At 54.4% G+C, this 17,266-nt stretch overlaps 2 protein-coding genes across 2 annotated transcripts; both read right to left on the minus strand.

Moving 5' to 3' along the window:
• Nucleotides 1–2,117: 2,117 nt before the first annotated feature.
• CSF2 (colony stimulating factor 2 (granulocyte-macrophage)) lies at nucleotides 2,118–4,471 on the minus strand. The gene is made up of 4 exons (XM_011969283.1): nucleotides 4,287–4,471; nucleotides 4,143–4,184; nucleotides 3,352–3,477; nucleotides 2,118–2,539 (listed from the first exon to the last, which is right to left on the minus strand). The coding sequence occupies exons 1-4, from the start codon at nucleotides 4,443–4,445 to the stop codon at nucleotides 2,432–2,434; spliced, it is 435 nt and encodes a 144-aa protein (XP_011824673.1). The 5' UTR covers nucleotides 4,446–4,471; the 3' UTR covers nucleotides 2,118–2,431.
• A 10,353-nt stretch (nucleotides 4,472–14,824) lies between these two features.
• On the minus strand, nucleotides 14,825–17,002 carry IL3 (interleukin 3). The gene is made up of 5 exons (XM_011969284.1): nucleotides 16,792–17,002; nucleotides 16,653–16,694; nucleotides 15,267–15,356; nucleotides 15,098–15,139; nucleotides 14,825–14,994 (listed from the first exon to the last, which is right to left on the minus strand). The coding sequence occupies exons 1-5, from the start codon at nucleotides 16,951–16,953 to the stop codon at nucleotides 14,899–14,901; spliced, it is 432 nt and encodes a 143-aa protein (XP_011824674.1). The 5' UTR covers nucleotides 16,954–17,002; the 3' UTR covers nucleotides 14,825–14,898.
• Nucleotides 17,003–17,266: the final 264 nt, after the last annotated feature.

Consider the following 17,266-nt stretch of genomic DNA (forward strand, 5'->3'; position numbering starts at 1 on the left):
GGTGCAGGGAAATGATGTGTCAGGTTCCCCTAAGAGCAAACAGCAACTTACTTTCAGCTTTGGCAGATTTTGGTGAGTTCTTCCGTGTCCATATAAACCTTCATTATGTGATGGTCCTGTTTGTCATATTTGTTAATGAGATCCTTCAGGGTGAAGGTAAAGTTCTTTGTAAACTCCCCATAGCAGAGCTCCTGAAACAGGGTTGGGGCTCTGGGATGGTGGTGGTGCACAGCAGGGCACCAGCTGACCCATCCTTATCCATCCCTGGGTAACCTGGCCGGAAGGAGCCCTGGACCCAAGCTCAGGCCCTACCCTGATTCTCCCACAAGGAGACCTGTGGGCCCTGCAGGCCGAGTAGTGGAGACAGTGGGCATCTGCTCTCTCCCTGGGCTCAGGGCTGCACTTGGTTGGGAGGCTCGCCTGCTGGCTAAGCTGGAGGTTCCCTCCCCACACTCCGAACTTTCTCACTCCACCATTGTTATCTCTTCCCTGGGCACTGACTGCTGGGATCTCTCTCTCCTTGTTCAAATGTGGTGTGAAAGGTCGCGGGGTAGCTGTTTCTTACCTCACTGGCTTTCTGGGGCCTATTGAAGGAACCCTGGAAGCCAGATAAATTGGTCAGGAGCACAAAGGGCCACTAAGAGCAATATAACATTGGATGGAGACCCAGACTTACCTTGTATGTGTTATTGTCAGCCAAGAGTTCTTTCTGAATCTCAGCACAGATTACTGTGTGATTTTTGTGGGGAGACGTGGCTACTTTCACTGGGGAAGAATGGCTTTCTGACTGCCGGAGCACATGAGCCAGGAGCACGTACAGGTACATGGTATTACTTGAAGGTGACTCCAAGCTGGTCTGAGCCCTGAGCTTGGCAGCATTTCTGTGGAGAGAGGTACCTATATATGTGAGTCTAAGGAAATTCGAAACCTCTTATCAGTCATCACTGGCTTACGCGGAAAACAGAGAGGACCTTATCGCTGGGCAAGATGTAATTTTCATGCATTTTCAACAACCACAGCACACTTCATGCATTCTTCCCTGTGCTGATACTCAGGCTTCGTCCTGAGTGTTCACCCTGACTTCTTATTTGTAATCACACCTGAAGTCACAGTCTTTCTGCATGAGCATGGAGTGGGTCTCTGGCCAGGCCTGGCGCCGTCTGCAGGTGCTGACTGAAGCAGAGAGAGCAAGTGGGGTGGTGGGCACATGACGGAGGACAGTGCCAGGCAGAAGCTAAATATGCCACAGGCCAGCTTCCCCAGGCCCACCTGTCAAGGAGAAGCTGGCCCTGCTGCCCACCTGATCCTCGGGACACATCCTCTTCCTCATAGTCCCGGAGGGAGATGAGAGAACAGGTTCAGGTACAAGGCCTTCAGCCCAGCTATCAAAGCAAGGAGGAGGAGGCCTGCTTTGTTTTTAGCCTGCAGGCCATGAGTTTTAGGGAAAAGTGCCTGATTAGATTCAAAATTTCATGTAAAAATAAAAACCAATTCAGAAAAATCCTGCACTACAGCCAACAAAATTATGACCAACAAATTATGACCTTACATTCTGACTCTCAGAGATTAAGATCACTCATTTGGGGGCAAGTTTGGTAAATATGTTGCATTCTGACACCTGTGGTTTGGTTTCTTTTCCCCTGAACAGTTAGTCTGTTTGTTATTTACTTTCGGAGTGGTTGAATCCCAGAGTATGAGGGGCAGCGCGTGGGGCACAGGGGCCAAGGCCTCTACAGGGCGGGTATTTTACCTGATCCCAGGGTGGGCCTGTTCAGCCAGTGACCAGCCAACCCCCAGGCCTCCCCAGGAAGGGTGATGCCCTTCTCTGGGACAAGATTTCCCTGGACTGGGACTTCTAGGTGAACTTGAGAGCCATTCTCTGGGGTGGGAGCCCTGAAGCATCCAGGGAAGCCCGTCCAGGTGCGCAGAATTCCGCACCTACGCCCGGCTCTCACCTCCCCTCTGCTCTGACAGTGTTGGCCCTTGGATAGTGCCAAACCCCTGGCAGGCCCCCACCCCCTCCCCACCCCGCTGTTTCCTCCCTTCCCTGCCTCATGGGAAGGCAGGCACCACCAGCATCTGCTCATGGTTGAAAACAAACTAGAACACTGGACACATAGAAGCAGATTTTTAATAATAATTATTATGGTAAAACATTTTGAATAAATATGGAGTATGAACTTAAATAAATAAATAAATAAATATTTTAAAAAATATAAATATATAAATATTACTGATTTCTGTCAGTATAAAATATTCCCATTCTTCTGCCATGCCTGTATCAGGGTCAGTGTGGCCCAGGGCAGGTCCGGGCCACTGCCACCATGGCTGTGCCCATCCCTTGGTCCCTCCAAGATGACCATCCTGGGTTTCTAGCTCTTGTTTCATGAGAGAGCAGCTCCCCGGCTTGGCCAGCCTCATCCAGCCGGCCTTACTCCTGGACTGGCTCCCAGCAGTCAAAGGGGATGACAAGCAGAAAGTCCTTCAGGTTTTCTTTGAAACTTTGGAAGGTGATAATCTGGGTTGCACAGGAAGTTTCCTTTAAAAAAAGAAAAATAAAAAACACTTGAGTCCAGGCAAGTGGGTAATGTGGGGGAAGCACCAGTGTGTTTCTGTACTGCCTCTTAGAACTCAGAGACCAGGAGGCCCACTCCAGGACCCACACAATGACCTGGGTCAGGTGACACTGCTGCCACCCACGTGTTCCCCAAGGAGTGCATAGCTCTGCCGGTGACAGCCAGAGCCAAGGGTCTGACTTAAGTGCCAGCCTGAGGTTGGCCTTCTGGGTAGTCAGACGCCTGTCTCTTTTGGTCCCAGAACAGGGCAGAGCAGGGCGGCTGGGCTGAGGTCGTCTCCGGACACCCAGAAGGAGTGGAGTCAAGGCCACAGACTTTGCTCCCGTCCCGCAGGAAGGAGTGCCTGAGGTCCTTGTCCATTCCAAGCAGCCTCCCTTCCTTGATCCTCTGCAATTCAGGCACCCCATCTGGGGCCAGAGGAAAGTCCTGCTAGGAGGTGGCACTTGGGCCTGGGCACTTCCTCTGGCCCTTGGGCAGGCCCCAAGTTTCCTTGGGTTTGCCTCACCTCTGACCTCATTAACCATAATGACAATAATGACCAGGATAGGAGCAGCTTCTGCTGGGAGCACTGTGGGCTTCAGTGCTCTGTGGCTCTGACTCCTTGGGATGAAATGGGCTATCTGCCTCCTCCTCTCTGGAGGGCTAATCATTACATAACTGTTGGCACAGAAACCCCCTGGGATCCTGAACAGCCACAGCCACAGATCTCCCCCCATGTCGACCCTACCCCCTAGATTAAGACATTCCTGCTGGAGGCCCTGCCGTAGGCACTCACCGGGGTTGGAGGGCAGTGCTGCTTGTAGTGGCTGGCCACCATGGTCAAGGGGCCCTTGAGCTTGGTGAGGCTGCCCTGCAGGCCCTGCTTGTACAGCTCCAGGCGGGTCTGTAGGCAGCTCGGCTCCTGTGGAAAACGTTGTTCCTCGGTGAGCAGCGGCCAAGTGCCTGCAGTGGCACGGGAACTCTCCACCACTCCTTTCTGCTGCTGTCCCCAGCCCCCAGGAGTAGGGCATGGGAGGGGCACAGGCTGGGTCCAGTCATACACCCTGCTCTATCCATGACAGGCACGAGCCAGCCCTTCTCACTGCCGAGCCCAGACCACCCTCAGCGGTACCTGGAGAGGATCCCAGCCTTAGGGAAGGAGGTGATTCTCACCCCATCATTCAGGGAGAGGGGGGCGGGGCCTCACCTGGACCTGCTGGACCCCTCTGTGTCCCTCTGTAGTCAGCACTGTCTCAACAGGACTTGGTCTCAGGGCACAGTGAGCACCCCAAACCTGCAGCTCCTGTCTCATGAAGTGACCCCCACTTTACCACCTGTCCCCTGGTGACTCCTGGCCCTTGAATGCTAGGTCTGCCCATGGCCACTCAGCTGATAAAGGAGCTCATGTGACTGCCACAGGGGCACGGCCAGCAGCCTCTTGAGCACCCAGTTGCTGCCCCCTCCCCCTGCAGCCAGCTGATTAGAGAGAAAGTGGACAACCCTGTGAGGTGCCATCTAAAATGGAGTCCCCACCTCCACACCAGGGCAGGGGCTTCTGGAAAGCTACGTCAGAGAGAAGCGTCTTACCTGGAGGTCAAACATTTCTGAGACGACTTCTACGGTTTTATTCTGTAGAAAAGGAAAATGTCATGTTATCAAGCTGACAGGCATAGCCAGTCCGGGGCCAGCGGGGTGGCCTAGGCACGGGCCCACACTCTCTCTCTCACTCACCATCTCAGCAGCAGTGTCTCTACTCAGGTTCAGGAGACGCCGGGCCTCCTGGATGGCATTCACATGCTCCCAGGGCTGCATGCCGGGGCTGGGCGAGCGGGCGGGTGCAGAGATGCTGCAGGCCACAGTGCCCAAGAGCAGCAGGCCCTGCAGCCACATCCTCCAGAGAACTTTAGCCTTTCTCTCTGTGTACTGGGCTCACTGGCAAAAGAGCTCTTAAATACACAGAGGAAATGATTAATGGTGACCACAAAACGCCAGGGAGGCGGGGGAACTACCTGAACTGTGGAATCTCCTGGCCCTTATCAGCCACACATGGGAACGGTGAGCCTTTTCCCTAGGTGGTCAGGCTCGGGGGTTTTCATTAATGAACCTTTCCAAGAACCAACAGCCCATCCGCCCGCTTCCCTGAGGGCTCTCCAGCCCTCCCTCTCCAGCAGTCTGAATGGGCCTGAGGCTGCCCCCTCCCTCTGAGGGGCACAGTTTGGACTTCCTGGCCTGGAATGGCTGGGGTGGGGCGTGGGAGACACTTAGATAGGGCTCCCCATCCTGTCTGTAATCCCAGGGGCCTTTGGGCAGGCCATGCCTGCCCTGGTGCCTCATTCTGACTCCAGCCTTCCTCTTCTCTGGCCACTGTGAGAGACTTGAGTGTGAGGGGAGCTCTCACAGACCTGCCCCACTGACGGTTCACCTGGGCTCCCACCCAGGACCTGGAGCAGCCGGCAACCTCAGTCCAGTAAGGGGGGACCCCTGCCCCTGTGAGCAGATGGAATGACCACCATGTGCACATCCAGCAGCGAGACTGCAGCCGCTCTCAGCAAGCTTCAGAGAGGGTGGGGCTGGGCCAAGTCAGGACCCAGAGTCTGACCCTTGGCTCTGGAGCCACCTTGCTGAGTGACTCCTCTCTCTGGTTGTATGAACCTTGACTCCCTCTGCAGAGCAGGTTTGCCCCTCTGAGGTGGATGCTACACTCCTACATGTAGCCCCCAGGAGGCACCAGGAGCTTCAGGCTGGCTTCAGGGCTGTGGCTGCACCCATCTCAGGTACAGGGACAATGGCTTCCCCAGCAAGGCCCTCCAAGCTTAATTTCCTACATAGCCCCAGTACCCCCAACTCCAGAGGCTTTTCTGTGGAAGTAGGAACTGCTTCTGGAAAGCTAAAGGCTCTTGAGGGGCTGATAAGTGTTTGATTTTCACAATGGAATTCAGAGAAGACAGCACGAGTTTGTGTTTGCACAAGGTATCTGGCTCAAGCTGCCCCGTGGCTGGGTTTCATAGCTAAAGGGGTGTGGGCCCACACGTGCCCATTTCTAGGTGTATGTGTGCCGCTGTGATTGGTTGCATCTGTACATATAGGTGCATGGTGGAGGGGAGGATGTTTTCCATGCAAGTGCATCTATGTGAGTCCTCTTACCTGCTTTATGAAAGGCTCCAGGCCTCTGAAGGTGACCCTGATACTGGAGAAGCTCCCCACCCCAGGTACAGTGCCTCTGGGCCCTAGAGGCTGATTCAGCCTAAACCAATGGGGTTGGACACAAGCGAGAACATTCTGCTGGACTCAGGTTGGCGAGCCTTCAGAGAGCAGGTGGAATTCATGGCTGTAGCACTGTGGTCTGAGTCTGCAGCCCTGGCAAGTTTCCCTGTTTCGTGGGAGTTTTTCTGACCTTGCATAGAGAAGCCAAACCTTAGTCCTCCACACCTCACTGTGAGGCCAGGTCCATCCATCTGAGCCTGCGTGGAACACTCCTAGGTGGCCAGGCTGGGTTGGGAACATGAAATGTCCAGGCCCTGGCCCTTCCTCCACCTTTTTTGCAAGACCTTGGCTCAGCTCTTTCCAGGGAGCTCTCGGGAGGGAGATGAGGACATGGATACTACACGTAGATATCACATGTGTTGGATAGCACCCTGGAGGCTGGAGGGCAGGGAAGGGAGCCATAGACAGTGGTTCAGCTGATGGCCAGGGAGGTACAGAGCCTGTATGACCCATCTGGGAGGGAAGGTCACTTTCCTCCTAGAAATGAGTTGTCATAGCTTAGACAGTCAGTCAACAAGTCTTTCCAATCCACACCAGGCCCTATTCTGGGGAGAAGGTGAACGGGACCCTCCCACTGGCCCTCACATTTGGCCCTTGAGGCTCTCGGTCTGGTAGGAAACAGATTGCAATGGACCCTCCCACGGTGTGACCTTGACTCGGCAGGGGGAAGTCCAGAGCTGAGGGATCCCAGAGAGCCACCTTCTCTAGCTTGGGGATCCAAGGGGACCAGAGAACTTCCCCAGAGATCCTGCCTGCAAGCCCAGGTTGGAAGGAGATGGGCAGGAGAGGACAGGGGAGAATGTTCTGGGCACAGGGAGCCCTAGGGTTTTAGGAATGGGTATAAGGAACAGGAGGCAGACTCCAGAGAGATTGAGGAGGTAGAATCTCAAAAGGCCTTGGTGCTACAGTGAAGTCACTCAGTCATTCATTATTTTCTGAGCACCCACTAGGTTCCCAGCAGGGAAAAGGGATATAAGGATGACAAAAACGGTCAAGGTCCTGCCTCCAAGAACTTTTTAACCCCATCCATGGAGGAGCAAGATTAGTCTACTCTCCCCCTCCCCACCAAAGCGTGCTTTGAATGTGTGTAAGAGGAGTTAGAATCACTGTCCACATGGCTAAGATAAGGACCCAGGGGACAAAGGAGCAGGTCTTCAGAGTGCGAGGCCCACAGGAAGTTTTGGAGTTTCAGAGGCTGCATGTACAGGAGACAGATCTGGCAGCAGTACACGTCCGTGTGGTAGCTGAGGCCACGGAAGTTATTCAGGAAGAAGAGCTGAGGGCCAGCAAAGCTGTGTTTAAGGGCTAGGACATAACAGATGGGCAGGTAACAGGCCAGTGGCCAAGGGCCGAGGAGGGAAGGAAAGGAGGAAAGCAAGAGTCATAATGAGAAATCTATTTCAGCAGTGGTGGCCTGCAGGTGCCCAAGTCAGCACATACAGGGCAGAAATCCATGGGTTTGGTGATGAGGTTTGTGGGCAGCCACACGTCTTTCTCATGGAAAGATGACATCAGGGCTGAGGCCGTGACACAGGCTGGCATTCCTAGATTGCACCGTATTTTAAAGTGTGAATAGATAGCATCCAGTCAGCCATGCTGACTCAGGGGCTCCAATGGGGCTGTGGCAGGGCAGAGGCGGGGACCACGATGGGTGGTATGACCCCTCTGGGGCCCCCCTTCCTACAGGGACAGGAGAAAACCCTCTGGAAGGAGTTTCCTATGCGTGTCCACCCCACAGGCTCTGTAGGAAACAGGGGCTTGAGTCACTCCAGGATTCTTATCATGACAGACGTTATCACAAGGGGAAGGAAATGGGCCTCAAAGTCCCTTCGGTCTCATGGCACCCCTGCACAGACTTCAGGGCTGATCTGATCTTCTTAGACCTGTCCACCCCTTGGTGAGGGTCCTTGTTATCTCTGGGGGCCTGAGATCTGGGAGACCAGTAGTCGGCCCAGTCCACACAACCAGTGACCACAGAGTCAGAATTTGAACCTGTATCCATTCCTGCTATCCTAACGTTTTCCATTGTCTTGGGGTCAGGAAGCTGGGAAATGCTGGTCACCTGATTGGACCAGCAGGGAGTGGATCCAGCATGCTTGTCCCCTCAAGGCAGCTGTAAAGAGAGATGCCTGCCAGGTGTGGGCAGGTAGGCTGGAGTGGTCTGTGACTGTCCCAGGGAAGTCTGGGGTGAAGGCAGAGTTTCCCCAGCAGATCCTGCCATCCAGGCATCTCTATGCCCTAGGCTTGGTCTCTTGTCCTTACCCAGCCACCACCGACACCTGAAGCATAGGAAAGTCCCTCCTCCCTGAGCCTCAAACTCTGCATCTGTACAATGGGTTAGTGGCCACTGCCTCACAGAGGAAACTGTTGCCTGCCCCAGGAAACTTTGTGGGAGATCCTCCCAGGGAAGAGGCAGTGCTTCAATTTCTCCTCTCCCCAGTGCTAGGAGAGATTTCTGAAGCCCAAACTGGTCAGAGGAGCAAGGCTTGCTGGAGTTTCTAGGGACAGCTGCCCCTTGCCCAGTCCTAGCCCCAGAGGGCACCTTTCTGGACACACACGGTGAGGTAGGGAGTCCAGCCTCCACCTGAGTCAGGGCTCCCGGCTCCTGCATCACCGACAGGAGATCCTGGTACTGCATGGCACTGTGAGTGGTTTGCCCTTCCCTTGTCACTCCAGGCCACACCAGACACATGAAGCAACATCTCTGGCTTCTGCGGTTTCAGTCCCAGTCTGTCTGCACCTGCATCCCCTCTGTCTCGGTCCACAAATGCACACCTCAAAAAGGGAAGCTGCCCTGGCCAAGCTCCAGTTCCAGTTTGGTCTCTGGGTATTCCCAGGTTCCTGGCACTGGGAAGTCTTGACTGGCCTGGGAGGATCTGAGGGTGGTTAACCCTCAACCATGTGTGGTCTCTGCATCTATTCAGCCAAGCTTCCAGGAGGGTCTGCTGTGGAGTATGCACCTCACAGGCCCCTTGCACTCTAAGCGAGCTCACTTCTGGTGGTCCCATGGGGTGGGGGACAGGGAGCACAAGGTCCACACTCACAGTCAGAGACGTGGAGGCCATTTGCTGTGATGGCGGAGACACGAGGCCACAGAGAGGTTTGAGAGGTCAGCCCATGCTGCCTTGGAATGGCAAGTTTGAGAGGCCAGGGGACCTCCAGGAAGACTCAGTCAGTTGTGGCCATGTGGGTCTGGAAGTCAGGGTATTTGGAAGTCACTGGAGGCTCCTGACACCAGAGGGGCCGTTGAGAGTGAGCCAGGCAGGAAGCAGTGGCAGGATGTCAACTTTTAAGGATGGCCAAGGACAATGAGACCTCCTTGTTTGCTTCTTTGTTCTTGGGGCTTCCTCGTTTTCCCTCAGGATCTGGCAACTCCACCATGCACATTACTCAGGCAGAGGAGTCCTTGTGGACACAAACACCCCGTGGGTGCGCCAGGCCTGCCCACCACAGCGCCCTCCCCGACTTGTCTACTGCTTGCCCAGTGTACTCCCTCTAGGGCCGGAAATGCATCCCCTGCCTCTGAGTCTCTGCTCTGAGCCTCATCTCCAGCTGGGAGGGTCATCAGGCACCCAGAGGGGCCACTGCCTGTGTCTGCCCTCTTGGGAAGAGCCATCAGGAGGTGCATTAATAATCAAAAGTAGGAGAAATCATGAGACCAGAAGCCTTTATAATTTCTGAAGTCCTGCGGGCATCCGTTCCTGCCCTCTATGTCTGGAGCGACAGTCTGGGTCAAGATGCCAGGTGGAAGTCCCAGGCCCTTGCCTGGCTCACGAACCTGCATCCCCCTGGAACTGATGGCTCAGAACTGAGGTGGCAGATACGGGATTTCTGCTCTCAGCAGAACGAGTGGTTCTGGAATGAGCCTCCTCCGAGACTTTTCTGGATCCCCCACCTGTCCCTCAGACTTTTCCTGAGGCCCTGTTTGGATGGGCACAGCTCGCTGCATGACCTTGGACTGTGGCCTGCCCCTTCTGAGCCCCAGCTGGCTCTCCCCACAGGGCATGCAGCACTACTTTTGCAGGCTGTTGGGAGATGCACTGGATATCTGCACGGGAAGGTGTTTCTGTTTTGGTTTTCTGTTTTGGCTTGCTAGGTGCCTCCATCTAGCCTCAGTCTCCCTGTCCATCAAAGAGAGGGGAGTGGTTGCCAGGGTCCGGACCAGCCTCCCGGCCTTGTCATGCCCTGGAGGTGAGTGTAAATTTAGGCTTCCCTCATGGGACGTGGGCCTATGTAGATCAGAGACCCACTGCGTGGGGGAGTCCTCCCTGGTTCAAGGCTCTCTGAATGGTAGCGGCGGCTGCCCAGTGTTTTTATTCCTCATGCTCAGGAGGGCCTTGGCCCGGCCCATGGGATCAGGACATAGAGCAGATGCGCAGCCGGTGCTCATGAAGGGAGGCAGGGAAGGAGACCCCTGCTTTGCTGCTCGGCCTTCGCTCCAGCGCCCGCTGCCCTCTGTTGCCTCCCTGCAGCTATCCTCCCTCCCTGACACCCTGACTTGGCCCCTCTCGGGGCACACACACCACCCCCACAGCCTGCTGTCCTTGCTGCCTGCCGGTCTTCAGCACAGCCCACTTTCCCTCCAGGAAAGGGCTGAGTCTCCAAGTGCAGGCTCCAGGCAAGTCTCTGCCGAAGCAGGTCCTGGGAGCAGCCTGGGTCAAGGGCTTATGAGTCTGAGGAGGAGGCAAGGAGGCCTCACACCAGAAGGATTCCATGGACCCCGCAGGGCAGGGAGGGCTCATGGAGGGGAAAGGGAAGGGGTCACATCATGAACCACGGCTGGAGGTGGAGTTAAGCTTGGGGTCTTTGGGGGGCCTGAGTGGGAGCTGGAAGAGGCCTTGGCAATCAGCCATGGCAGGGGACAGCTGGGAACCAGGGTCTCTCTCAGGAGTCCACTAAGGCATGGGGACAGAGACAGAGAGGAGCCCAGAGGACCACCTCCCTGGATCTAAGCCCCCAGCATGTGTGTTGGTTGTGGGGAGGGAGTGCCGGGTAGGAAGACAGGACAGATGGGCATGTAGAGGCATTTACTAGGCAGCATGAGAGTGGTCAGGTGAGAAGTGTGGAGCTGGAACTGGGAGGTTGTAGGGCAGAAGTTACCATGGGAGGCTTGGATCCAGTCAAGGGGAGACCCCAGGCATGACCAGAGTCAGACTTAAAGAATTCCTGGGCCTCGGTGGGCACTGGTGAACCACTATTGCTTAAGGATTCAGAAGCTCTGGACTCAAATAATCTTCATTTTTCTGCCTCAGTCTCTGTCTGTGTAATGGGGCTAATCACAGCCTGAGTGCCTGGGTCATTGTGGGGATTCTTCCAGTCCCTTCTCAGTCCAGGAGGGCAGCAGCAACTTTGCTGATCCACCTCATTGAGCCTGACCTGAGGCTTCCGAGGGGGAAAGTTGGGCCCCTAGCCCCCACCCCTGATCCACACCACCTCTGCCTCCTCTCCCTCTCTCCCACCATGGGTCCCACATCTTCCTGGGCCCAGGGATCCCCCTCTGCTGGGCTAGCTCCTGTTTCCTCCAGCACCACTCTCCCTCTGCCCTGGCTCCTTCCTGTTGGTGTTAAACACAGTGTCTGCCATGGCTCCATCCTGTCCTTCCGCCTCCCTCCACCCACCGCTCCTCAGGCCATGGCCGTCCAGTCTTGCGGTCTCCACAGTGGCCAGGCTGGGCTGGACTGGGCTGGCCTGGGATCAGGGAGGGAAGAATGGGGAGAAGAGACTAGCTAAGACTCAGAGGTGTCTGGGGCCGAGACTGGCTGGGTTCCAGGGGCAAAAGCAGTGACCCAGGGCACCGTCTTCACCTTGGACACCTGGCACCCAGCCACACTCTGGTCTCTGCACTACTTAGACTCTCCTGTGCCTCCGCTTACCTTGTCTTCTCGACCTCCATGCCCTTCTCCCCCAGGGCATCTGCCTCCTTCCCTCCCTGTGCCTTTCCCACCCTTCTCTGCTGGATGAACTTCTCAGGCCCCTTCTGCGCCACCTGTAGGCAGTGCCTCCGAGGAGGTCCACGCCCGTCCGTCAGTCCTGTGCTGTCTGTAATGATCCCCACCGCACTGTGCGGAGCCAACTGCACATGGCTGGGAGGCCCGAAAGGCCTGGCCCAGTGCCTCACCTATGCCCGCCCCAGCCTGGGGGAGCTATGGAGAGTCCTCAGAGCAGTTGCTCCACTGAGTCAAATGGGGGCTTGAGGCCAGGGCAGAAGGAGCAGAGCCCCTTCCTGGAGTGGAAGGATTCCCGTCAGGGGGTGAGGCTGGTTGTGCCTTCTGAGTTATGCCCTCCTTAGGCACTTGCCTTTCTGTCAATTTTCCCTTTGTTCTATTTCTCTGCATTTCCAAGTTTTTCAGTAAAGAGTATATATGCTTTCCCATCTTCCCCTCCAGTGAAAAACAATAGTGTTTTTTTTTGAGACTGAGTCTCACTCCCACAATAGTATTTTTCAGTGAAAAACAAAATTCCTGGCTGAGAGCTGTAATCCACCTTCCCCCTGAGGAGACAGACGCCTGGGATGTGGGAAGGCAGAAACTTGGGCCTTCCCTGGCGGTTCTGGAATTTATAATGGGGCGATGCTGCCCCCTGGTGCCATCTGGACACATAGACCTGGCTCAAAGGACAGGCCCCACATCCTAATACCATCACAGTGGGGATTCAATTTTAACATATGAATTTGGAGGGAACATAAACCTTTTGTCTAAAGCATGTAGAAATTTCCCCAACCTGTCCAGGAACTGACTGCCACTTGGTTCTGGCCCCAACCTGGCTTTAAGCTGCAGTCTATACTATTCCAGAAGGGCAGCGAGGAGCCCTCAGCACATTTGAAAAGGCCCGCCTGCTGCCCTCTCCAGCATGTCACCTCCACCTGCCACCCTCCGGCCAGCCACAGGTCCTGCCGACTGGCCTCTTGCACCAGGTCTGTGTCTGGTCCAACCACTAACCCTGCCTCTTGCCTGCATCAGTCACTAACACAGGACCAGCAGAGGAGATGGCTGCTGACCCACTCTCCAGGGTGTGAAGAGGAGGTGACAAGCAGCGACTCCTCTGGGAACATGAGACTGGGGCACAAATGCTGCCTCAGCCCAGGATGAAAACAGGACCAGCTGTCACATTCGAGAGGGAGGGAAAGTGAGGGCTGGGGGGCTGGGTGTACAGGAGACTTGGGAAACCCAGTCCAGAGTCAGGCCTGTCACCACACCCTCTAAGGCCTGGCTGCTCCAGGACCCTGGTGTGCCCTGAGACCAGTGGCACACACCTCCCCCTACTGGTCAATTCAGAAACTGCAGCAGCATCCTCTATATCTCCTCCCAGGCTAAGTACAACAACAAACATCCCGGGATGGATCAAGGTGGAAAAGAGGAAAAAGGGGGACAGGACCCCAGCACCTGGTGTCAGCCTCTGAAGCTTTTCTGGGACTTGGGAGGAATCAGAGAGGATGCTATTGCTGCTTACGTGGTGACAGAGGAAGACCCCTCTGCCCCTCCTTCCATCAGCAGACTGGACGAGGGCCACAGGGTGGTGTCAGGGGCATTAGAGGGGGGCACTCCTGCCTCCAGGCTGTCCCTCCAGTGGGTCCCTGTGTACCCACCTATTTCAGAAGAGGGCCCCATCCTGGGACAGTGTGGACAGTCCAGAGGTGGGCAGAGTTTGAGTTGGTCCATGGAATAGGAGCTCATCATGCCAAGTCAGGGCATGCCATACTGAGGTGACAGTGTGGATAGAAGCTCAGGGGCATGAAGAGAGGCTTCATGGAAGCCTCTGTAGGAAGTCCCAGCACTCCTGTTGGCTGGAGCATTGATTAGGGTTATAGCCATGGGGGAAATAGAAGCAACAGTTGGAGGCGAGCCTTATATATTGTCCTAAGGATATGGACAAGGTCCAGAAGACCCTGAGGACTGGAGGATTCAGTATAGATCCACATGGTCAGATTTGCATTTTCTAAAACTCCGTCTGGCTCCCCAGTAGGGCACAGATTGTCAGGGTGTGGGTTCCAGGGCTGGCCAGGAAGCCTGCAGGGGGGCTGCTAAATCATCAGGCAGGAGAGGTTGGGGGCTTAGGCAGGGGTGGGGACTCCAGGCTTGGAGGGTCTTAAAGGAGTGGAATCAAGGGTTGGGTGGCCTGTGTCAGCAGAACCTGCTGCATTGTGGGGATCAGGGGATGTTGGTCCTTGAACTTGGCCCTGGGAGGAGCAGGGGCGGCTGTTGCAGTTTCTGGAAGGACCACTAGGGGGAGACGTGCCACAGGATCAGTGTGCTCCAGAGCCCCAGGGACTTGAATTCAAGCCACAGCTGGGCCATTATCAGCTGTGTGACCTTAGGCAGTTGCTCAGCCACGCTGAACTTCAGTTTCCCGTGAAACGGAGAAAACATACTCTTGGTTGGTGTGAGGAGTAAGTTAGGTAGCACAGGTAAAGTGCTGAGAATGGCTTCTGGTACCAGGTAGCAGTTCTGTGGATATTCAAGATTGCTAGGGTTATCATCACCTTTCTGGAAATGGGGGTGGCAGGAGGGCAGTGTGAGAACAAGCTCACACAGACAACATCCACGTGGCAGGATCAAGCCACCCAGGATTCGTGGCACACCAGTCTCCTCTAAAATGGTCACTAAGTCCCAAATCAAATTGAAACACTGGTAACAAAGCAGTTGTTCAGAGTCTGATTTATTCTCACACATCCCTAGGAACTAGTTTAAAACTCGAGGTACAAATGAACATGCTTCCCACCCTACTGTGAGTTTTTTGCAGAAGCAGCAGGACATGGCTCCTCTGCTGAAATAAATACACTTCACATTCCAGAAAGCAATAAATAAATAAATAAATACATAAATAAATAGTCTTAATGGGATAAAAATGAGAACACAACTGCACAAGGTCAAATGGGAGCTGCACATTTCAGAAATTAGATAATTGACAATTCGTCTGATGCCGCAGGAAAAGGTGAAATGCTTCTGGTCCTGGACTGTGTGAGAGATGAGCCAGAGGTTTCAGAAGTTCTGCTGTTTTCAATGTCCTGAAGCTCTGTGGTGAGAAGACCCAGAGAACGAGCTGGACGTTGGACTCAAGAGATCTCGAGGCTCAGAGTCGTCTATTGAGCCTGCTCATTGTCAAGGGTTTTCAGATAGAACTTCAGTTTCCTCCGGAAGTCATTCCAGTCACCGTTCGTGATACGGATTGGAGGTCGCTATAAAGAAACCAAGAAGGTGGGATTAGGTGAGTCCAGGCTATAATGGTGATGACCAACTGAGGAGCAAGCCACGACAGGGGCATCTTGGGGGACAGCTTACCGTGGGTGCGGCCGTGGCCATGGGCAGGCATGGTGGGAGATTCTGTGGAAAGAGATCAAAGCAGATGGTCAGAGATTCCCTTGGAAAGGGAGTGGGCCCTGCTGTCATCCTCCCCAGAGGCAGGGCAGGGCCAACACAGGGATCCCAAACCCTCAACAGCTTCACATACCTTAAGAATGCTCTCGATTGCTGATGCGTTCTGTAAACTCTTGACAGCCTTACTGAATGCCTCCAGGTTTGACCTTCGAAGGTTTTTTTCCTAACAGGGCAGAGAATACACTTACGGGGGAAAGGTTATGGAGTATTCCTCCCACAAGCAGCTGGAAGTCACCCCCACGGTTTCCCAAGCCCACTCTCGGGTTCCCTCCTAGTCCCATTCTTGCCTCAGGTGGGTCCCTGCCCAAGAGCACAGGCCTAGAAGTGAGTGGCAGGCAGGACCTGGTTTCCTCAAGCCCCTAGTCTCTGGCTCCATGTGAGCTGCCTGAAGGGCCTAGGTGGGCCGGGTGCGGTGACTCAAGCCTGTAATCCCAGCATTTGGGGAAGCCGAGGCAGGCAGATAACCTGAGGTCGAGTTCAAGACCAGCCTGACCAATATGGTGAAAGCCCGACTCTACTAAAAATACAAAAATGGGAGTGGTGGTGCATGCCTGTAGTCCCAGCTACTTGGGAGGCTGAGGCAGGAGAATGGCTTAAACTTGGGAGGCAGAGGTAGCAGTGAGCCAAGATCGTACCACTGCACTCCAGCCTGGGCAACAGAGTGAGACTCTGTCTCAAAAAAAAAAAAAAAAAAAAGGGGAGGGGAGGGGGGACCTAGGTGGATCTTTCTGCATTTGGGGTAGAAAATATCTCCAAAAAGAAACTCTACAAAAGGCAGGGGGTCTTCCACGGGAAGTATTTGTAGCTCAAAGGCTGATAACAGCATTCATGCCCTGACTGAATTAAAGTCTCCTAGAAATCAAGAAGAAAATCACAGAGACCGCAACATGGAAGTGGGTGCAGCATGTGAGCAGTGAGTGCCCCAAATACAGATGGCCCAGGAACTCAGCAAAGGCTTCCACTTCTTGTTTGACCCAAGAAATGTCATGCAAATGTGAGACAGAACCATTGCAACCAACTGGAACCATGAAAAATAACTGTAAATGATATTGCCACAACCAATGAGGGTGGAAAACACAAACTCACTTTTTAAAGGGAAAAAGAAGCTGGCACATCTGTGGGGGAAATTTCCGTCTGTCAGTCCAGAGTCTGTCCTACCAAAAACTGACCTTAAGGCCCTTAGTATTCCTCACCTAGAACTGCCTTTTCATTTTCTAATTTAAAAGTCATTTTCATTCTTATAGCCATGGCTGTGGCCACGTATTGAACCCTTAAGTGCCAGATGCTGGGCCAGAACGTTATGCACATTGTGTCATTTGACTGTCATAACAGTCCCACTGAGACAGGCGCTATTAACCCTATTTTACAGATGAAGAAAGCAAGGCTAGGCAAGATGGAATGACATGGCTGAAGTCACCCAGGCAGGAAGTGGATTGGGATCCAGGGGCTGAGCTCTTACCACCAGAATGGTTTGGTCTTCCTCATTGAGGTTGTTGAAGTCCTATGGGGTGAAGGGAGAGAGAGGCCCATGAGGCCTGTTGGCCTGAGGCAGCCACCACCCCTCCCTGCTGCAGGCCAGTCTTATCCCAGCTACTCACCGGCGAAGGCAAAGGTGGCTGGTTTAAGTGTGTTATAATTTCATCGATCATGTTAGAGCAGTTAGCCCAGCTTGTCTTCAAGGACGTTGTCTGGGTCATGGGAGCTTGGAGTCCGGGGCTGACCAGGAGATGGAGCAGGAGCAGGACGGGCAGGCGGCTCATGTTTGGATTGGTGGGAGGCACTCTGTCTTGTTCTGGTCCTTCGTGGGGCTCTGAAGAGTCGGCAACAGCCTCCCGCCTTATATGTGCAGCAGCACGGTGCCCACAACCCCGGGCAAGGCGGGGGGCGGGTGGTGTGGTGCAGGCGTCGGAAGGATCTTTATCTGACATGGAACCTCCATAGAAAACCACAGACGTAATTATTCATCCATGACTTTCTAGTACTCAAGATCAGTGAAACAAGAAAAAAGATTACTTAAAGGGTATCCCCTCATCTTGTCAAGGAGGATGAGAGATGGGAAGCATGGCAGCAGGT

This window comes from Mandrillus leucophaeus, unplaced genomic scaffold (genome assembly GCF_000951045.1).
Source record: "Mandrillus leucophaeus isolate KB7577 unplaced genomic scaffold, Mleu.le_1.0 Scaffold88, whole genome shotgun sequence".
Taxonomy (NCBI): domain Eukaryota; kingdom Metazoa; phylum Chordata; class Mammalia; order Primates; family Cercopithecidae; genus Mandrillus; species Mandrillus leucophaeus.